Genomic DNA, 23,162 nt, shown 5'->3' with positions numbered 1-23,162 from the left:
CGCTGCGGAATGTGCAAAGTAAAAATTAAAATTTTTCCCTAGATATGCTATTTTAGTGGCAAATATGTCGTGCCCAGCTTATGCCACTGGAGAGACACACCCCAAAAATTGTTAAAAGGGTTCTCCCGGGTATGGCGGTGCCATATATGTGGAAGTAAACTACTGTTTGGGCACGCTGTAGGGTTCAGAATGGAGGTAGCGCCATTTGGCTTTTGGAGCGTGGATTTTGCTTGGTAGTAGTTTTGTTTGGAGTCTTACCGTTTATAATGTGTGGGCATATTTAAGCAAGGCAGAGTATATAAGGGGCATAGTCAGTTGGCATAATGTTGAGGTAAAAAAAAAAAAGAATAAAATAATCCATAGATGTGTGTTACGCTGTGACACAATCCTTTTTGCACAGGCCGGAGTCCTTTCTTATCCCCCTTTTGGTCCACATTCCGCACCTTTGCAGTTTGGGGAATTTTGCTGGGAAGTATTGTCCTGGCATAATATGGGCACCCTTGCTTCCAGCAGATATGTTTGGGCCCTCCCATTCCTGGTCCCATAATTTTAGGGGCCTTGATAATTCACCACTTGAAACAGAAGAAATGCTCCCCTCGGGCCTGCACAACTACATATTTTTTCTTTCCTGACTTACTGGAGAATCAACTAATTTTATTTTTTCATAGACGTAGTGACATGAGGGCTGTATTTTTGCGAGATGAGCTGTAGTTTTTATTGGTACCATTTTGGGGTACATGCGACTTTTTGATCACTTGTTATCCTTTTTTTTTTTTTTTTGCGAGGCAAGGTGACCAAAAAACAGAAATTCTGGCATATTTTTTTTCGTTTTTTATACAAAGTTCACCACGCATCATAAATTACATGTTACCTTTATTCTGCGGGTCAGTCCGATTCCGGCGATGCCTAATTTATGGCACTCTTTTATGATTTACAACTTTTTTGCACAATAAAATTACTTTAGTAAAGAGAATGTATTTTTTCTGTCGCCAAGTTGAGAGCCATAACTTTTAAAAAAAATTGTCGATGGAACTGTATGAGGGCTGGGTTTTTTGTGAGACAAAGTTATAGTTTTTGTAGGTACCATTTTTGGATACATGCAACTTTTTGATCACTTTTTATTTCAATTTTTGGAAGACAAAGGGACTAAAAAAACAGGAATTATGGCAGTATTTTTTAGTTTTTTTTTTTACGGCGTTCACTGAGCGGGATAAATAACATAATATTTTTATAGTTCAAGTTGTAACGGTCGCAGCGATACCAAATATGTATGGCTTTATTGTTTTTTTCAATAATAAATGACTTGATAAGGGAAAAAGGGCGATCGTGTTTTAGTTTTTTTTTACAACTTTTATTTTTACTTTTTTTACTTTTCTTTAGTCCCACTAAGGGACTTGATGTTCTAATACATTGCACTGCCTATGTAGTGCAATGTATTAGACCTGTCAACTGTTCACTGACAGCAAGCCGATAAGGCTCCGCCTCCGGACAGGGCCTGATCGGCTTCCGTAATGGCAGACAGGAAGCCATTGTTAGGCCTCCTGTCGCGATAGTAGCAGTTGCCAGACTTGCCATCGCATGGCAGGATGCAGATTTACTACATACCGCTAAGATGCAGCGATTGCATTGGATCGCTGGATTTAAGGGGCTAATGGCAGGAATCGGAGCTAGCTCCGGCTCCTGCCTTTACAGTGGGATGTTCGCTGTAACATACAGCGGACAGACGCCGGCTCAGCTTCTGAGCTGGAAGCTGAGCCAGCGCTATCTTGCCGATGGTACAGGAAGCCTTTTAAGCCCCGCCGACGAGCGGGGCATAGGAGGCTTTCGCTGCTGGCAGACTGGAAGGTATTAGGCCTCCGATCGCCTTTGCAGCCAACGGCAACCCAGCTATCATGTTCCCATCACGTAACTGTACGTGATTTTGCAGGGAAGGGGTTAAAGCAGGGGCCTCAAGCACGCGGCTCGTCATCTGCGGCCCGCGTGTCACAGAGCCGCTAGTATCGGCTCTTCTCCGAGACTCTGAAATTCCCTGACATCGCTGTCCACATATGAACAGTGATGTCTGGGGCTTCCCCAGAGCCGGAGTCCTGGGCAGAGCGCTAGTACAGGGTCTGCTCCGAGACTCTGTGGAATTCCCTGACATCGCTGCCCATATATGGACAGTGTGTCAGGGTCTTGCCCAGAGCGGAGCAGAGCGCTGGTGTCGGCTCTGCTCCTGGACTCTGTGGAATTCCCTGACTTCGCTGTCCACATATGAACAGCGATGTCTGGGGCTTCACCAGAGCCGGAGTCCCGAGCAGAGCGCTGGTGTCGGCTCTGCTCCGGGACTCTGTGGAATTCCCTGACATCGCTGCCCATATATGGACAGTGTGTCAGGGTCTTCCCCAGAGCGGAGTCCCGGGCAGAGAGCTATTATCGGCTCTGCTCCGGGACTCTGGGGAAGCCTCTGATATCGCTGTCCATACATCGACAATAATGTCAGGGGCTTCCCCAGAGCAGGAGTCCCAGTGATGTCAGGAGCACAGCTGGAGTCCCAGGAAGAGCCTACTAGCGCTATGCCTGGGACTCCAGCTCTGGGGTTGCCCCTGACATCTCTGTCCATATATGGACAGTGATGTCAGGAGCAGAGATGGAATCCCAGGCAGAGTGCCAGAAGCGGCTCTGCTCCGGGACTCCAGCTCTGGGCAAGCCCCTGACATCACTGGGGCAGCCTCTACAGAGGGCACTGTGGCAGCCTCTACAGAGGGCACTGTGGCAGCCTCTACAGAGGGCACTGTGGCAGCCTCTACAGAGGGCACTGTGGCAGCCTCTAAAAGTGGGTGTGTGGCAGTATCTGAAGAGGACACTAGCATTATCTAGGGGTGTGTCGCCTTATCTACAGAGGGCACTGTAGCCTTATCTACAGAGGGCACTGTGGCCTTATCTACAGAGGGCACTGTGGCCTTATCTAGGGGTGTGTTGCATTATCCACAGAGGGCACTGCGGCAGCATCCACAGAGGGCACTGCGGCAGCATCCACAGAGGGCACTGCAGCACTACCTAAAAAGGGGCTGCCCAATCTTGACATGTGTGCTAACTGAGCCGCCGGACTGCATTTAGCGACACAAACTGGAAAGCTGGATTGTTGAAATAAGCACGTGGAGAAATATCTCAAATTTTAAACCTAGCGCTATTATTATAGTAATGTAGTATTATTATTCTAGTAATATAATGTTCTAGTAGTAAAAATAACTAATTGATTAACAATGATTTTGTATTGTATCAAATTTGAAAGTAATGCGGCCCGTCAACTTCCCATTTTTTCTATATGCAGCCCACTTCCCCGGCCGAGTTTGAGACCCCTGGGTTAAAGAATGCTATTTCTTAGAAGGCCAAGATTCGTCATTAGAGCCCATTCCACAAGATTGTCAGCAGCCTCATGGGGAGAAAAGTCGTATGTGTCTTTGGATCAAATATGCAAAGCTGTAACGTGGTCCTCATCTTTAACCTCTGTGAAACGTTACGGTCTAGATTAGTTATCAGAAGAGTGTTCAGCCTTTGTTGATTCAGTTCTAAAAATGGCAAACACATATTCCCACCCCTGAATATTGCTTTGAAAGTCCCCTATGTGTGTGCTGCTGTAGGACGAACAGGAAGTAGAAAATTTACGTACGGATTTAGCTATCTTTATCTTGAGGCTGGATTCACACGAGCGTGTGCCTTTTGCGCACGCAAAAAACGCAGCGTTTTGCCTGCGCAAAAGGCACTTGACAGCATCATTTGATGCGCGGCTGCATGGTTTTCGCGCAGCCGCCATCATTATGACACTCCATTTGGATGTATGTAAACAGAAAAGCACGTGGTGCTTTTCTGTTTTCATTCATCCTTTTGACAGCTGTTGCGTGAATCACGCTGTTCGCACGGAAATGTTTCCGTGTGGCCTGCGTGGTTTTCACGCACCCATTGACTTCAATGGGTGCGTGATGGTCGAAAAACGCTCAAAGAACGGACATGTCGTGACATTTGCGCAGCGGACCAACGCTGCGTAAAAATCATGCACATGTCTGCACGGCCCCATAGACTAATATAGGTCCGTGCCACGAAATCACGCGCGTTGCACGGACGTATATCCCGTTCGACTGAATAAGCCCTGACTCTGATAGCTTGTTGCAGCGTGATATCACAGAACAAAAGCCACTGAAAAGCCATAAAAAAAAAGTCAAGTTAAAGTTTTTTGAAACTGTGTATTTAATGTGTTACAAGTCAAGTAAGATGGTTACATCTGTACTTGAAATTGTAATTTCCTTGAGGCTTTATTCACACGAACGTGTGCGTTTTGCGCAAACAAAAAACGCTGCATTTTTTGCACGTTGCAGTTCCTTGTGTCATCAGTGAATGGTGCGTGGCTGCGTGATTTTCACGCATATGCCATCCTTATGACACGCAGTTTTGATGTATAGAAAAAGAAATTAAGGAAGTGCTTTTATTTTTTCCTTCATTTCTTTATCTACTGTTGCACGAATCACGTGCGACACACGGAAGTGCTTCCGTGTGCTGCGCGTGATTTTCACACACCCATTGACTTCAATGGGTGCGAGATGCGCGAAAAACGGCCAAGTATAGGACATGTCGTGAGTATTCCGAAGCGGACATACGCCGCGTGAAAATCACGGACTGTCTGAACGTCCCCATTAACATAGGTCTATGCGACGCGCGTGATTTTCACGCGCATATCATGGACGTTAAACACGTTCGTGTGAATAAGGTCTGAGTCCGTAGGGAGCACAATATTCCCTCCCAAAAGTGTCTACCGCTTAACTATGCAACTTAATACTCCTGCTGGAGCCTTAGGCCTTATTCACACGAACGTGTTATACGTCCGCGATATGCGCGTGATTTTCACACGTGTCGCACGGACCTATGTTAGTGAATGGGGCCGTTCAGACTGTCAGTGAATTTCACGCAGCGTAGGTGCGCTGCGTAAAACTCACGACATGTCCTATACTTGCCAGTGTTTTCGCGCAGCACGCACCCATTGAAGTCAATGGGTGCGTGCAATTCGCGCACGGCACATGGAAGCACTTCCGGGTGCCGCGCGTTATTCGCACAACAGTAGTAAAAAGAATGAATGAAAACCGAAAAGCACGTGGTATGTAAACATACATACAGAGTGTCATAATGATGCCGGCTGCACGAAAATCACGCAGCCACGCACCATATGCGGATGCCACACGGACCTTTTGCGCGCGCAAAACGCAGCGCTTTTTGCGCGTGCAAAACGGACACGTCCGTGTGAATAAGGCCTTAATATGGGTTTCTAGTAATTGCATAATTGTTTACATGTGCTGCTAATTAACCATGTCTTCTATTCGGCAGTCAATTGACTTTAACCCATACCTCCCAACTTTTGAATCTTGAAAAGAGGGACATTTTTAAGCCATGCCCCCTATCTCGGCACATCAAATCACGCCCAGCTCCTCCTTGAAGTAACAAGAGCATATTCTCACTGCAGATCTCCAGACTAAAAACTATATGGATATAGTAATTTATTTTATGATTTTAGACATGCTAGTGTTCCCAGGCACTAAATTGTTTAAACTGTGTACTCACCAGTTACCAATGTCCTGTGGCTTCGTTCTTCTCCTCTCCAGTGTTCCGCTTCGGTGTGTCTGCTGCACTCTGTTCCCTTACTCCAGGCAGACTGCTGTGCAGGCAGAGTCGTTGAAGGGGGTATGGCTGGCAACAGGGAGGGTCCAGGGGAGGGCAGGACATTGCTCAGACCGCCAGAACAGCGGTGAAAAACCGCGACTGTCCCGCCGGATCCGGGACGGTTAGGAGGTATGTTTAACCCCCTATGTATGTCAATTCTTACTGTTTGTTCAGATGGGTGATCAGGCGTGTTCCATGAGCTCTCTCTCTCGTCTCTCCCCTCCTCACAGCATGGTGTTTGCTGCAGGTATGCGGTGAGGTTCAGCAGGACTCAGTACGCACCAGCAAGCTAGTTGTGGGAATCTGGTGGCTGTTTGATGGGGCTGGAAGTGTATGCCAAGTGGGACACTACTGACATCTACCTGCTGCCTTATTAACTGCGGTGTTTGCTTAAGATCCCTAAGGGTATGTTCACATGCAGTGACCAGAAACGTCTGAAAATACAGAGCTGTTTTCAGACGAAAACAGCTCCTGATTTTCAGACGTTTTTTTTTAGCAACTCGCTTTTTTCGCCTCGTTTTTTGAGCTGTATTTCAATGGAGTCAATGAAAAATGGCTCCAAAAACGTCCCAAGAAGGGTCCTGCACTTCTTTTGATGAGCCGTCGTTTTAAGCGCCGTATTTTGACAGCAACGCGTAAAATTAAGACTCGTGGGAACAGAACATCGTAATTCCCCTTGAAAGCAATGGGCAGATGTTTGTAGGTGTATTAGGGGCGTTTTTTCAGGCGTAATTCGAGGCATAGAACGCCCGAATTACGTCTCAAACCACTGCGTGTGAACATACTTCAAGTGTTTGTTATGCTAATCTCATTGTACTGCATTCATTCAACACTCATTGTGTGCCTCCATTGCTGCTGAACTCCTCCAGTGCTGTAGAATTCCTTCATTGCTGCAGAGCACCTCCATTGCTGCTGGTTCCTTTCATTTGATGCTGTTTTTTTTAATTTGCTGCAGAGTCCCTCCGTTGCTGCAGAGCTCTTCCCCCACTGCAGAGGTTCTCCATTGTTGCTGGGTTGGTGTTGATGTCCTCTATGGCTGCTGATCTCCTCCATTACTGTTGAGATACTCTACCGTTGGTGAGGTCCTCCACGGCTGCTGAGCACCTCCATTGCTGCCGGTTCTTTACTTATTTATTCACAATTGGGGGCCATCCATTTGCTGAGATCCTCTATTGCTATTGAGTTTCTCCATGTCCGTTTTGTTTTTTTTTCATTGTTGCCAGGTTCCTTTATTGCAAATCTTTTTCTCCATTGCTGCTGAGCGCCTCCATTGCTGTTGGGTTCCTCCATTGCTGCAGGGTTCCTCCATTGCTGCAGAGTTCCTCCATTGCTGCAGAGTTCCTCCAGTGCTGCAGAGTTCCTCCAGTGCTGCAGAGTTCCTCCAGTGCTGCAGAGTTCCTCCAGTGCTGCAGAGTTCCTCCAGTGCTGCAGAGTTCCTCCAGTGCTGCAGAGTTCCTCCAGTGCTGCAGAGAACCTCCAGTGCTGCAGAGAACCTCCAGTGCTGCAGAGAACCTCCAGTGCTGCAGAGAACCTCCAGTGCTGCAGAGTACCTCCAGTGCTGCAGAGTACCTCCAGTGCTGCAGAGTACCTCCAGTGCTGCTATGTGCTTTCACCTCTGCTGTGTGCCTTCATTGTCGGTGAGCGCCTTCACGGTTGTTGAGACCCTCCAAGGCTGCAGAGTTCCTCCTTCCGTGTTGAGTCTCTTCATTGTTGCAGAGTTCTGCCACGGCTGCTGAACTTTTCCACTGCTGCTGAGCTGCACAAAGTTGCAGAGTTTTTATATGGGGGAAGATAAACTCTCTACCAGAATCCCAGAAAGAGAAGAACTCCCAAAATTTGGATAAATTCCTTAGCACCCCACTGTCATCTGGCATAAGAACAAATAAAACGGTCTGCTTTAACCCCTTCCCTCTTTGGCCACTTTTGATCTTCCTGACAGAGCCTCATTTTTCAAATCTGACACGTTTAAATTTATGTGGTAATAACTTTTACCTTTGAGTGAATCTGAGATTATTTTCTCGTGACACATTGGACTTTATGTTACTGGCAAAATTTGCGCAATAGATTCAGTATTTAATTGTGGAAAAACACCAAAATTTAGTGAAAAATTGCGAAAATTAGAATTTTTCTAAATTTGTAAGACAGGCAATTATATTACACATATTGTTGCTAATTAACATCCCCCATATGTCTACTTTAGATTGGCATCGTTTTTTGAACATCTTTTTATTTTTCTAGGACGTTACAAGGCTAACAACTTTAGCAGCAATTTCTCACATTTTCAATAAAATTTCAAATGACTATTTTTACAGGGGCCAGTTTAGGTGTGAAGTGGCTTTGATGGCCTTATATATTATAAACCCTCAATAAGTCACGCCACTTTAAAAACTTCACCCCTCAAAGTATTCAAAAAAGCATTTAGAAAATTTCTTAACCCCTTAGCCCTCATGCACACAATCATAGCCATGTGAACGGCCTGGACCGCAGAAAACGGCCGTAGTAAGACACGGCTCCTGGGTCATGAACGGACCGTGGAAACCACGGTCGTGTGCATGGGCCCATTGAAATGAATGGGGCCGCAATTCTCCCGTGGATTTTCGGGGGGAATTGCGGCCACAAAAGCACATTTGTGTGCATGGGGCCTTAGACTTTTCACAGGAATGAAAGCAATGTAGAGGTAAAATGTACACTTTTTTTTTTGCAGAAATTCATTTTTGATCCATTTTTTTTTTTTGTAACACACCGTTTTACCAGAGAAATGCATGTCAATATTTATTGCCCAGTTTCTAAATAAATAAAGAAAAAAAGGAACCCCAGCATTTGTAAATTAATTTCTCTCGAATACAGGCTGTTACGGTCGCAGCGATACCAAATATGTATGGTTTATTTTATTTTTTTCAATAATAAAAAGACTTGATAAGGTTAAAGAGCGATTGCGTTTTATTTTATTACTTAGAACTTTTATATGTTTTAAAGGTTTTTGGGGGGGGGTTTTTTTACACTTTTTTTCAAGTCCCACTTGGGGATTTGAAGGTCCAACTGTCTGTTTATTTTTTTCTAATACATTGCACTACCTATGTAGTTTTTAGCAATCGGAGCTAGCTACGTTTCGTGCCGATTTACAGGTGGATGTCAGCCGTAACATACAGATGACATCCACCGCTGAGGACGCCAGCTCAGCTCCTGAACCGGCGCTATCTTGCAATCGGCTACGGAGGGTTTTCAGGCTCTGCCTCCGGGCAGGGCCTGGAAGGCTTCCGTGCTAGGCAGACCGGGAGGCCAGTATTATGCCTCCGGTCGCCATGGCTGGGGTGCCGATGAGCTGCAAACAACTTAAATGCAGCGATTGCTTTTGACCAATGCATTTAAGGGGTTAATGGAAAGGATCGAAGCTAATTTCGGTCCCCGCCATTACAGCCGGATGTCAGCTGTAATACACCGCTGATATCCGGCGATGATGGCACCGACTCAGCTTCTGAGCCGGTGCCATGCATTTGTCGTATGGATGCGGCAAAACGCGGGAAGCACTAGCTTTCCATGACGTACCCATACGACAAATGTCGGGAAGGGGTTAACAACAAATAAAGGAGATAAAAGGTATATATATATATATATATATATATATATATATACACACACATACATATACACACACACATAGCCGCAAAAAACACAACTCAGAGAAAAAAAAAAAAACGTAGACTGAGTTTCTTCCGCCAGGCCAGCCTCCTGGGATGACTTTTCATCCCATGTGTCGGCTACAGCGGTCATATGGGATGAAACGTCATCCCAGGTGGCCGGCCTTGGTGATGTCAGCAGACCAGCCTCCTGGGATGACGCTTCATCCCAGGTGACCGTCGCTGCAGCCAATCACAAGCTGCAGCAGTCTCCTGGGTGCGCAGCGGACTTCTCAGACGAAAAACTACACCAGTTTGGTGCGGTTTTTTTTGGCCGGAATTCACTGCGGCGCACAGCGTATCCACACTGTGTGAACTCAGCCCCACACCTAGACTATTTGTAGTGCTACTGATTGATTTTAACTATTGAGCTACAGCTGCAGTGCAAATCAATACAGTGAGTTGAATGCAATGTTGTGGACTGCAGCTGTCACTCAAGAGTCAGAATCACTCAGTAGCACTACAAAAAATCTGTTCGATGTGGTTGTGGTAAAAAAAAACTGAAATGTATCTAAAAATGCACCAACTAACTGTAAAAATACATGCGGTTTTCAGATGCGTATTTTTGGTGCGGTTTTAGACATATCTTAACCGCAACATCTGAATGTACCCTAATGCTTACACAATCACTTGTCACTATGAAGCCAGTTCACGCACGGATTTTTTTCCTGCCGTAAATACGGGTCCTTTGTCACACGTATTCGACCCATATTCCACCCGTATTTATGGACCCGTTTTCTCTGCACTAACCAGCAGCTCCTTCTCTCTATCTGTGCTGGATAGAGAGAAGGGGCAGCCCTTTCGGGCAGATTTTCCGCAACGACTGAAAGTAAAAAGTTCATAAGTACCCCGGTCGTTGTCATGGTGACGCTTCCCTCTTTTGACATCCAGTCCGACCTCCCTGGATGACGCGGTAGTACAGGTGACCTCTGCAGCCTGTGATTGCCCTGTGTTTGGCTGCAGCGGTCACATGGGATGAAACGTCATCCCGGGAGGCCGGACTGGCGGAAGAAGCAGGGAGTTCTGGGTAAGTTAACTTTTAATACCATTAACTCCAGCGGTAGTCACTGTCCCGAGTGCTGAAAGAATTACTGCCGATCAGTTAACTCTTTCAGCACTCTGGACAGTGACTATCCCCTGACGTCACCTAGCAACGCTCCCGTAATTACGGGAGCCCCATAGACTTCTATGGGCCTGCCTGTGCTGTAAGTACGGCCTGAAATAGGACATGTTCCATATTTTTCAATGGCCCGGGCTCCTTCCCATAAGCAAACGGGAAGGTACCCGTGGCTAATAGAAGTCTATGGCCCGTAATTAAGGGGCATTTTTACGTTCGTGTGCATGGGGCCTTAGTTTGTAGAAAATCCTTTAAAATCGACAAACGGTCTCCATAACAAAACTACATGTGACAGAAATCAGAAAAATAATGTCATTAACCCCTTCCCGCTCCTTGACGTACTATTACGTCATGGCAGCTGTATCGTTCGCGCTCCATGACGTAATAGTACGTCACGGGAGTAACGGCCGTTTCGGCCGTCCTCCCGACACATACAGGAGCTGTGACGCTGCTGTCTTGTTCAGCAGCTGTCACAGCTCCTACAGCGGGGACCGATCGCTGTGTCCCCGCTGATTAACCCCTTAAAAGCCGCGTTCTATAGAGATCGCGGCTTTTTAGGGGTTAAGGTGCCATCGCCGGCCTGCTACGCGATAGCGGCCGGCGATGGTGACTATGGCAACCGGACACCAAACAATGGCGTCCGGCTATGCCATAGACGGAAGCCTAGTGGGTCCTGACAACGTCAGGACCCACTATGCTTGCTGTCAGTGAGTAGCTGACAGTTCTAATACACTGCACTACGCATGTAGTGCAGTGTATTAGAATAGCGATCAGGGCCTCCTGCCCTCATGTCCCCTAGTGGGACAAAGTAATAAAGTTAAAAAAAAGTTAAAAAAAGACGTGTAAAAATAAGAAAATAAAAGTAATAAAAGTAAAAATCCCCCTTTTTCCCTTATCAGTCCTTTATTATTAATAAAAATATATAAACAAACAAATAAACTATACATAATTGGTATCGCCGCGTCCTTAACGGCCTGAACTACAAAATTATTTCATTATTTATCCCGCACGGTGAACGCCGTAAAATAAAATAATAAACCGAACCACAATCACAATTCTTTGGTCACTTCACCTCCCAAAAAATGGAATAAAAAGAGATCAAAAAGTCGCATGTACCTAAAAATGGTACTGATCGAAACTACAGTTCGTTACGCAAAAAATAAGTCCTCGCACGGCTTTATTGATGGAAAAATAAAAAAGTTCTGGCTCTTAGAATAAGGTAACACAAAAAGTGAATGATTGTTTACAAAACGTATTTTATTGTGCAGACCCCATAAGACATTAAAAAAAAACTATAAACATCTGGTATCGCCATAATCGTATCGCCACGCAGAATAAAGTGAATGTCATTTATAGCGCACGGTGAACGCTGTAAAAAAAAAACGAAAAAAAAAAACAATAGTACAATTGCTGTTTTTTAGTCACCACGCCTCCTAAAAATAGAATAAAAACTGATCAAAAAGCCGCATGCACCCCAAGAAAACTACAATGCATTCCTCAAGGGGTCTAGTTTCCAAAATGGGGTCACTTTTGGGGGGTTCCCAATGTTTTGGCACCACAAGACCTCTTCAAACCGGACATGGTGCCTAATAAAAAAGAGGCTTCAAAATCCACTAAGTGCTCCTTTGCTTCGGAGGGCGGCACTTCAGTCCATTACCGCACTAGGGCCACATGTGGGATATTTCTCAAAACTGCAGAATCTGGGCAATAAGTATTGAGTTGCGTTTCACTGATAAATCCTTTTGTGTTATAAAAAAAATGGTATAAAGAGGATTTTCTGACAAAAAAAAAATGTCAATTTCACCTCTACTTTGCTCTAAAATTTTTGTGAAACACCTAAAGGGTTCATAAACTTTCTAAATGCTGTTGTGAATACTTTAAGGGGTCTAGTTTCTAAAATGGGGTATTTGATAGGGGTTTCTAATATATGGGCTCCTCAAAGCAACTTCAGAACTGAACTGGAACCTAAAACAATAAATAAATGAGGCAATACTTCGCTTCTTACATTATACTGATAATGAGCCGTGCCCACCCCAAGATGACCCCAGTTTTGACAGTTTGTATAAACGGAGACCCCTATTAGACCGTTCCAGTGCCCGGTTTTCCCAAGCATACACCCCTGAGAAGTGTATTTCTATCGATGAGTCCCTGGTACATTTTAAAGGGAGGGTTCAATTCCGCGAGTACCTGCCGGGTAAGAGGGCAAGGTATGGCGTGAAGATGTATAAGCTGTGAGAGTGCATCAGGGTATACCTACAGGTTTAGGATATATGAAGGAAAGGCCACCCCCAAACCAGACTGCATCCTGGACTACAATAGGTACATGGGAGGGGTGGACTTGTAAGATCAAGCCCTGAAGCCCTACAGCGCCATGCGGTGTGGTATAAGAAGCTGGCCGGGCACATCATACAGATGGCATTGTACAATGCGTACATGCTACGTCAATGTGCAGGCCAGACGGGAACTTTCCTGGAATTTCAAGAGGTGATTATCAAGAACCTAATCTTTAGGGACCAAGAAGGGGGGGCACCCAGTACTTCTGGAAGCGAGCCCACACGCATCGTACCAGGGCAACACTTTCCAGGAGAAGTTCCCCAAACTGGCAAGAAGGGAAAAAGTCAAAAGAGGTGCAAAGTCTGCTATAAGAGGGCGATAATGGATGACACAATATATCAATGTGACACGTGTCCCGAAAAACTAAAACTCTGTATGAAAGTGTTTTAAGATGCATCATACAGTCCTTGGTTTATAATTTACCCCAATTTTACTTACCCTGATGCACTCCACACAGCTTATCCCCCCTCGTCTTTCCCCTCTGGGCCCTGCTGTGTGTCCAGGCAGCTGATAACAGCCACATGTAGGGTATTGCCATACCCGGGAGAACCCACATTACAGTTTATGGGGTGTAGGTCTCCGGTCAAAATGCTCACTACACCTCTAGATGAATGCCTTAAGGGTGTAGTTTTTAAAACGGGGTCACTTCTTGCGGGTTTCAACTGTACTGGTACCTCAGGGGCTACTGCATACATGACTTCGCACTAGAAAATCCCCAGTAGGCCAAATGGTGGTCCTTTCCTTCTGAGCCCTCCCATGGGCCCAAACGGCAGTTTATCACAACAAATGGGGTATTGCCGCACTCAGGACAAATTGGGCAACAAAATGGAGTATTTTATTTCTTGTGAAAATAAGAATTTTTGAGCTAAAATGACATATTGGAAAAAATATATATTTTTTTAATTCCCAGCCCAATTCAAATAAGTTCTGTGAAGAAACTATGGAGTCTAAATGGTCACATTACCCATAAATGAATTCCTTGAGGGGTGTAGTTTCCAAAATGGGGTCACTTCTGGTGGGTTTCCATTGCTTTGATACCTCTGGGGCTCTGCAAATGCGACATGGCACCCGAAAACCAAACCAGCAAAATCTGTACTCCAAAGAACACACAGCGCTCCTTCCCTTCTGAGGCCTCACATGGGCCCAAACGGCAGTTTATTGCCACAAATGGGGTATTGATGCACTCAGGAGAAATTGGGCAACAAAATTGAGTATTTTGTTCCCTGTGAAAATAAGAAATTTTGGTAAAAAATTACATCTTATTGGAAAAAAATGTCATTTTTTTAATGTCACAGCCCAATTGAAATAGGTGCTGTGAAAAAACTGTGTGGTCAAAATGGTAACAACAACCCTAAATGAATTCCTTGAGGGGTGTAGTTTCCAAAATGGGGTCACTATTGGGGAATTCCTACTGTTTTGACACCTCAACACCTCTTCAAACCTGGCATGCTGCCTAAAATATATTCTAATAAAAAAGAGGACTCAAAATGCACTAGGTGCTTCTTTGCTTCTAGGGCTTGTGTTTTAGTCCACGAGCGCAGTAGGGCCACATGTGGGACATTTCTAAAAACTGCAGAATCTGGACAATACATATTTAGTAGTGTTTCTCTGGTAAAACCTTCTGTGTTACAGAAAAAAAAATGAATAAAATTGAAATTCAGCAAGAAAAATGAAATTTGCAAATTTCACCTCCACTTTGCTTTAATTCCTGTGAAATGCCTGAAGGGTTAAAAAACTTTCTAACTGCTGTTTTGAATACTTTGAGGGGTCTAGTTTTTAAAATGGGGTGTTTTATCAGGGTTTCTAATACATAGGCCCCACAAAGCCACTTCAGAACTCAAGAGGTACCTTAAAAAAAAGGCTTTTGAAATTGTCTTAAAAATATGAGAAATTGCTGTTTATGTTCTAAGCCTTGTAACGTCCAAGAAAAATAAAAGAATGTTCAAAAAACGATGCCAATCTAAAGTAGACATATGGGAAATGTGAACTAGTAACTATTTTGGGTGGTACAAGCGTCTTTTTTACAAGCAGATGCATTTAAATTCTGAAAAATGCAATTTTTTCAAAATTTTCTCTACATTTTGCAATTTTTCACCAATAAACACTGAATATATCGACCAAATTTTACCACGAACATGAAGCCCAATGTGTCACGAGAAAACAATCTCAGAATCGCTTGGGTAGGTTTAAGCATTCCGACGTTATTACCACATAAAGTGAAATATGTCAGATTTGAAAAATGGGCTCTGAGCCTTAAGGCCAAAACTAGGCTGCGTCCTTAAGGGGTTAAGTTTGTTTTAAACCTCCCTCAGGTTTATAACAAGTTTTATATCTGATCTCTATAGAAGTAAGAAATTTAAAAAAAAAAAAAGTACGGGTGTAGCAATCTTTATCTTGACTATTAACGTATTAATGTACACAGTGTGAAGAAACTTTAACTTGACTTTTTTAATGACTTCTGTTTTGCGGTATCACGCTGCAACAAGTTATCAGAGCCAAGATAAACTTTAATTTATTTGGGTAGGTCAACATGGTCACATTTTTCTTCAAGTCAATAACCCATTTCAAAGCAAAGTTTATAAAAATTCACACAAACTTACCTGATAACCCCATGTGCTACCGCTCTGGTATTTTGCATATTGATTGCTTGTAGTGTTGCGATTCATGTTGTAAGAATCTGCTAGGGTCTCGTACGTTGAACCAACTATTAAGAAAGAAGACAAACAATTTCAACAAAAAGAATACCGATTATGACAGAAAATAAAAAAGTAATTACATTAGTCTTTAACCCCTTCCTGCCTGGCCTATGTAAATTAACAGGCCAATAGGATGGTCAAACAATGCATTCAAGAGGATCAGTATGTCCTACTGTGACAGTATACGGTGGCTAGAAGAATGATAACAAAAAAGGCGCTACATAGGGCGAGCACGTCATGTTTAAAAAATAGTCTTGTCAGTTGAGCGTGGGTAATAAAAGGCTCAACTTTTACTTGTTGTGCATGTGTAGGCACAACACTATTGCAGAGCGAGAAATTAGAAAAGATGCTGCCGGTGTAGTTTTCCCTAGGGCGTCAGGTGCCAGCGTCGCCGAAGAGTAAATGCAAGTAGATAAAAAAAATAAAATAGAGACCAGGTGGGGATCCAATGTAAATAAAAACAGAGACACCATCCAGGCGTAAAACGACTCAGTAAAAAAAAAAATGCCCCATCGGAACGAAAATCAGTTTTTCCTCAATGGGCAGATGTTTGGAGGTGTTCAGCTTCCGTTTTTCGGGGCGTTTACGGCGGAAATTAAGCCGTGTTAACATACCCTCATCAGCGATCTGTTTAGGGTGTTTTTTGCCGTGTCGCTGAAACTGCACCGAAAAACGTGCACGTTTTTACCGTGATGTGCCACGCTTTTGCAATTTGCTGTAAAAACGCATGCGTTTTTTTTATGCAGTTTTTGGCCGCATAGCAAAAAAACGTGTAAAAATCGCACCGTGTAATAATACACACTTAATACACCTGTATTTAACGCATTTCAGTTCCGTGTGCCATCAGCGTTTGTTCCATCAGCTTTTTTTTAAATCAATAGATTTTTATTGAAATTCTACAACTTTTTCCAACAGTACAAACCAAATCACGGTCCAAGGGACACGGACCCAAAGGAGAAGCAGTACACACATGTGATAGCATCAGAAATACACAAAAACCATACACAAACATAAAAAAACAGTGCGGTGCCATGTACATAAGGAAATTTTTTTTTTAGAATTACAAAGATATCAAGTCATTAGACATAATATTTTGACTTTACCCATAGCTCCCAAGAACATAAATTCCTTTTATGAACAGAGGGAGTTTGCATTAGAGTGGTTTCATGGTGACAGGTAACATTCACCCTACCTATCACTTCTGACAAGGAAGGAGAGATGGGAGACTTCCATGATTTGGCAATAGCTATTCTGGTGGCAATGAAGACGTGTTGCACTAAGACTCGAAAGTCAGGAAGAACCTCATCCAACCCAATATCAAGGATGGCCAATTCCGGGCTATACGGAAAAGATATACCTGTAAGGTCTAAGAGTTGTCGAAAAACCTCCTTCCACAGAACTCCAACCGTGAAACAGAACCACCACATATGTAGGAGTGGAGCCAAGAGAACCACAGCCCCGCCAGCAGCTATTAGAAATGGCAGTAAAAATATGTGCAAATCTGGACGGAGTTAGATAGCATCTAAGATGAAATTTACGGGAGAGTTCTATATGATTAACACATTGAAAATGTCGAATAATCCAACTAGAGGACTTCAACCATTGTTCAATAGAAAACGTAGCTCCCAACTCTCGTTCCCATCTCAGCATGTGAGCAGATTTACCCGAGTTCTTCCTATTCAAGAGAAGATCATAACTACAGGAAAGACCTTTAGTGTCTCCTTGCCATTTAAACAAAAATGTATGATAAGAGGAAAGATTAGTAGATTTAACAGGGACAGATATTGATTGAAGCATATGTCGTATCTGAAGATACTGGTAAAACATGCTATGAGTCAAGCCATACTCCAGCACTAACTGCTCAAAAGACCGCATTTGCCCTCCTTCATTCAGGTCAGAAAGGACTGTTATGCCCAGAGTCTCCCAGGTCAACATAGCTACATGTGCCACAATGGACTGAAAAGCCTGCAACGGTATGAGTTCATGCGATAAGTGCACGCAGCGATGTGCGTAGGCATTTAGCTTCCAAATCTTCAAAGAATCAGAAGTGGTTTGAAAGGTCACTATAGGCAACCCCGCCCCCACATAAGTCTCAGCCATCAGAATTTGTAAAGAAGAGCGAGGGAACATATAATTTTCTAACTGGGACCATAAAGACGTAGAAGAGGAGTTCCATAACGAACCCAATTGATCCATGATGGCAGCTATGTTGTAGGCAGTCACATCCGGGACTCCCAAACCCCCCTCCCTGACCTTGCGAAACAATACATTTTTAGCTACTCTCGCTCTTTTATCGTTCCAAATAAATTTGTGAAATAATTTCTGAATTTGTAACAAGATAGAAGTAGGTATCAACAGCGGAATAGTCCTGCAAAAGTACAAGTATTTGTGAAGAAATAACATTTTAACTAAATTGATTCTAGCAATCCAGGACAATTGAAAAGCATTCAATCTCTCGCATTCTGATCTCATATCCACAAGAAGATCTGAATAATTTTCCTGTAGAATGAGAGTCAAAGAATACAGTTTTATCCCCAAGTACACCAACCCTGATTCAGCGCAGGCCATATGAAAAGTAGACAAGATGCGTTTCAGCTGAGGATCTATATGTAATGGTAACATCATGGCTTTAGAAACATTTAACTTATAGTAAGATACCTAAGAAAACCGAGAAATTATACGAAGTAACTCTGTCAATGAAGAAAGGGGAGAAGTGCAGATCAATATAACATCATCCGCATATAGTCCTATTTTATGGTTCGTCCTACCCACCCGGATACCCTAAATATTATCAGAACTACGGATCATTTCCGCAAATGGTTCCATACACAAAGTAAATATCAATGGGGATAAAGGACAACCCTGTCTAGTCCCTTTAGTAATTGTAAGGGTATGTTCACACAGCCTATTTTCTGCCGTTTTTCGGGCCGTAAACGCCCAAAAAACGGCTGAAAAATCAGAAGCGTTTTTCGCAGTGTTTCTTTACGCAGGACACTTCTTGGGATGTTTTTGGAGCCGTTTTCCATAGACTAGTGAAAAAAGCTAAAAAAAAGCAGCCGTAAAAAACGCGCAAAAATCACAAGTGGCACAAAAAAAACGTCTGAAAATCAGGAGCTGTTTTCTCTTGAAAACAGCTCCGTATTTTGAGATGTTTTTGACTCTGCGTGTGAACATACCCTAATAGATTTAGATAGCAGACCAGAAGACAGAACCCTAGTCGATGGAGAGGAATACAGAGAGAGAGTATGGCCGTCTTGATAAAGGAATGGAAACCAAATTTATCCAAAGTACCCTCCAGATATTGCCAATTAACTCCGTCAAATGCCTTTTCGGCATCCAGGGATATAAAAAAAGATGCAGTCTTAGAATCTCCAGCTATCTGGATGAGATCTAAAGTTCTGCGTGTACCGTCACTCGCTTGACGACCTTTGACGAACTCTACTTGATCTAGCGCTATTAGAGACGGTAAGCAGTAATTTAACCCATTCGCCAATAGTTTAGCATAAAACTTAATATCACAATTTAATAGGAATATCGGCCGAAAATTGGCTGGGGAATTTGGGGTTTTACCCGGTTTAGGAAGCGTAACTATGTTGGCCTGTAACAATTCCGGAGGGGGGGGGCAAGATTAGACGCAATACCCATAAACGTAGACTGCATATATGTAAGCAACGAGTCTGCGAAAGTTTTGTAATACTCATTCGGTAGACCATCCAGCCCAGGGGATTTATTTTGTTTAGATCTAAGAATTACCAATTTGATTTCCTCAACCGTAAAAGGGGCATTTAATTGACTAATTTACAAATCAGATAAAACTGGAAGGTGCACTTGCTCCACAAAAGAATTTACAGTGGATTTGGTCACTTCAGGAAGCGGTTTACCCTTTTTAATATTATATAGGGAGCTTTAATATGCCGAAAATGAATCCGTGATCTCCTGAGGGTCATACACCTTTGCCCCCTCTGCAGTGCGCAACCAGGAAATTTTAGATTTTGCCACATGTTTTACTCTTTTCGCCAAGATTTTACTTGGTCTATCCCCTTGGACGTAAAAGTTCCATTTTAGTTTTTTCAACGTTTTCTCCTATAAGAAGAGCTGATGGGTACCCAATTTATCCCTAAAGTTCCGTAATTTTTTTCTCAGGGAAGATGAAGGAATACGTTTTAATTGAGACTCCAAGGACCGTATATTCCCAATAAGAAAATCAAACTCTTTGTTTCTATCCCGTTTTGCTCTAGCAGCGGCTTGAATAAACAAGCCTCTGACAAAAGCTTGGTGCGTACACCAGAGGAGCTCCGGGGAAGGGGCCGTAGTACCATTAAGCTCAAAAAATTCCTTCAAAGCCTGTCCTATAGAGACTTGGAGTGCTGGGGAATTTAAAAGGAAAGTGTTCAACCTCCAAGAGGAATTACGAGGGGCAATGTATTGATCAGATAGCGTAAGCTTAATTGGTGCATGATCTGACCAGGTTATCAAACCAATAGTAGAGGACACAGAATTTAATAACACCTCCCTATACACCAAAAAGAAGTCAATCCTAGAATACATCTTATGCGGGGAAGAAAAAAATGTGTAATCTTTTTCATATGAATGTTGGTAACGCCAAACGTCACGCAACTCTTCTTCCAATACCCAGGAAGTCAAGTCAGGAGACAGTCTGTTACCCCCAACAGAACGGTCCATATCCTTATTCACCACTACATTAAAGTCTCCACGCAACATTAAACTCCCTTTCTGAACAGATTTAGCTTTTGACATTACTTTTTTTTAATAAAGGGGAATTGTCTAACATTAGGGGCATATAGAGAAACCAAAGTGTATGTGAGGTTATCCATTTCACAGACTAAAATTATATATCTACCCTGTGGATCAGAAAAAACGGATATACATTTAAAAGCAATCGTCTCTTTCACAGCAATAATTACACCCGCCTTTTTTTTTCACTTTTAGAGGCATAGTAAACATGAGGAAACTTCTTTGAATAGATGACAATCCCTGGAAGATAAATGTGACTCCTGAACTCATAATATATCACAATTAGACTTAGGGGAGATTCACACGAACGTTGCGTTTTTGCGCGCGCAAACAACGCAGCGTTTTGCGAGCGCAAAAACCATTTGACAGCTGCGTGTGTCATGCGTGTCTGATGCGCGGCTGCGTGATTTTCGCGCAGCCGGCATCATAGAGATGAGGCTTGTCAACGCCCGTCACTGTCCAAGGTGCTGAAAGAGCTAAATCTTTCAGCACCCTCGACAGTGAATGCCGAACACAACAGCGAAAAACCTGTAAAAAAAAAAGATAAAGTTCCTACTTACCGAGAACTTCCCGGCCGTTGCCTTGGTGACGCGTCCTTGGTGACGCGTCCTTGGTGACGCGCCTCTCTTGACATCGGGCCCCACCTCCCTGGATGACGCAGCAGTCCAAGTGACCGCTGCAGCCTGTGATTGGCTGCAGCCTGTGCTTGGCCTGTGATTGGCTGGAGCTGTCACTTGAACTGAAGTGTCATCCCGGGAGGTCGGACTGCAGGAAGGAGACAGGAGTAATCGGTAAGTTAGAACTTCGGTTTTTTTTACAGGTTAATGTATTTTGGGATCGCAAGTCACTGTCCATGGTGCTGAAACAGTTTAACTCTTTCAGCACCATGGACAGTGACTATCTCCTGACGTCGCGTACCGATAATTTTTTTGCCGGGATCGGCCAAAACGAGTTTGGCCGAACCCGGTGAAGTTCGGTACGCTTGTCCCGCTTCGCTCATCGCAAAGACACTCCGTTTGGATGTTCGGAAACAGAAAAGCACGTGGTGCTTTTCGGTTTTCATTCATCCTTTTCACTGCTGTTGCGCGAATCACGCTCGTCCCACGGAAGTGCTTCCGTGTGGTGCGCGTGATTTTCACGCACCCATTGACTTCAATGGGTGCGTGATGCGCGAAATACGCAGAGTTTTTGAACCTGTCGCGCTTTTTGCGCAGCAGACAAACGCTGCGCAAAAAGCACGGACTGTCTGTACTGCCCCATAGACTTGTATTGTCCATGCGTGCCGCGTGAAAACCACGCGGCCCGCACGGACCGAATACACGCTCGTGTGAATCCCCCCTTAAAAGCTTCTTTCCAAAGCAGAGATCACTTGAAAAGGAGAGTTCAAGCCATGGGCATTGACAGAAAGTATTTTGAGACCCATTATGACATACAGAAAAAATTAGGAATGTTGCACAGCAAAATAGAACCAACACAATGTAATACCATAAAAACAGGGAAAAAACATCCAATACCGATATGCAATCCAGCATATTTACCAGACAGGAACTTCCCTCTTTCAGGGAAAAGAATGTAGAGACAAAAGTTCAGCCAAAGAACTGTAGAAAGGAGGAGTAGCGTCCAGGAGATAACTTAGCCTTGAAGGGCAATGCGTACCGTAGAAGCCCCAGCATTAGTCTGGGAGTCTCCGGTTGGGACTACTCCTCGTGTCCGACCACAACGGCAAAACCAACTCCGGTCTGGAAGGATTCCTATGATGAGGACTCGAAGGAGGAAATAATATGAGACCCCAAGAGTGCAGAAGATCTTTTGCGGAGTCTGGCGAGAGGCAAACATGTTGACTGCCATTCTTTGTGATTATGTGCTTTACAGGAAAGCCCCACTTGTATAAAATGCCTTTATCCCGTAGAATTCTTGTCAGCATTGTAAATTCCTTACGTCTGAGCATGGTCGCCGCCGACAATAAAGCGGTCTCTTAAATTGGGGGAAGCTTTCAATCCTCGGAGAAATTCATCTTTCACATGAAAGAAAAAGATGCGAGCAATCGTATCTCTAGGCAGATGTGCAGCAATGTGTTTAGGCTTAGGAATTCTGTGAATCCTATCAATGGTGAGGTTCAGAGCCGATTTTTGCGGCAGAACGATACTCATGAGGTCCGTAAGATATTGAGAGAGGAGATCTGGTGTGACCGACTCAGGTATACCTCTGATTCGGACATTATTTCGTCTGGCTCTATCCTCTAGAGCCAAAAACTTTAGTAGAAAGCCTCGTTACCTCTTCCTCCAATGTAGAGTTCGCATCAATGAGCGAGTTGTGTGACTTTACAAATTCTTCCAACTTATTTTCCATCTGATCGGTCCTTGAGGCAATAGCTTGTATATCCAACCGTAAATCCCCGATGACTTGACGTAAATCCGATTGAATTGAATCTCTCAACGAATTTAAAAGTCTCTTAATCATGTTTTCAGAAACAGATCATACTGCATGTCGTTTTCCACAGACGCAGCCCTAGAGGATGGAGAGGGCGAGGATGGAGGAAGGGAAATGCGGCGGTTCACCACCGATTGCTGAGATGAAGAATTAGTAAAAACTCAGTAAGCTTAGCCGGTTTGGACTTAGTATTTATTTTAGACATACCCCCCATTATGACAAGGGGGAATACACTGCTTGACAATATGGCAGAAAGTTAGTAAGGTCCTCTCCAAGAAAGACTAGGAAAATGCAAGTACCTTTTAAATCAGCTGTACTTTTCCACTCCCGCTACAACGAGCGAGGCTTAGGTCAGAAGCAGGGCCTAGACTTGTCTGTGCCTCTCCTATACTGTTGCATAAAACGCTGCACCACGCTGAACAGAGTCCAGATCTCAAGATGCCGGCGGCCAGGAGGGAGAGCTGT

General features: G+C 43.8%; 1 protein-coding gene across 1 annotated transcript in view; it reads right to left on the bottom strand.

Annotated features, from left to right (window-relative positions):
* The window catches only part of PKP1 (plakophilin 1), a 443,197-nt gene that overhangs the window by 369,556 nt on the left and 50,479 nt on the right, over positions 1-23,162 (bottom strand). The window contains exon 2 of the mRNA XM_075850634.1: positions 15,417-15,520. Coding sequence (XP_075706749.1) covers positions 15,417-15,520 — 104 coding nt within the window. The remainder of the gene's footprint in view (positions 1-15,416; positions 15,521-23,162) is intronic.

Source organism: Rhinoderma darwinii, chromosome 2 (genome assembly GCF_050947455.1).
Source record: "Rhinoderma darwinii isolate aRhiDar2 chromosome 2, aRhiDar2.hap1, whole genome shotgun sequence".
Classification (NCBI taxonomy): domain Eukaryota; kingdom Metazoa; phylum Chordata; class Amphibia; order Anura; family Rhinodermatidae; genus Rhinoderma; species Rhinoderma darwinii.
The sequence above is the reverse complement of the archived record's forward strand: the minus strand, read 5'-3'. Positions and strand labels throughout refer to the sequence as shown.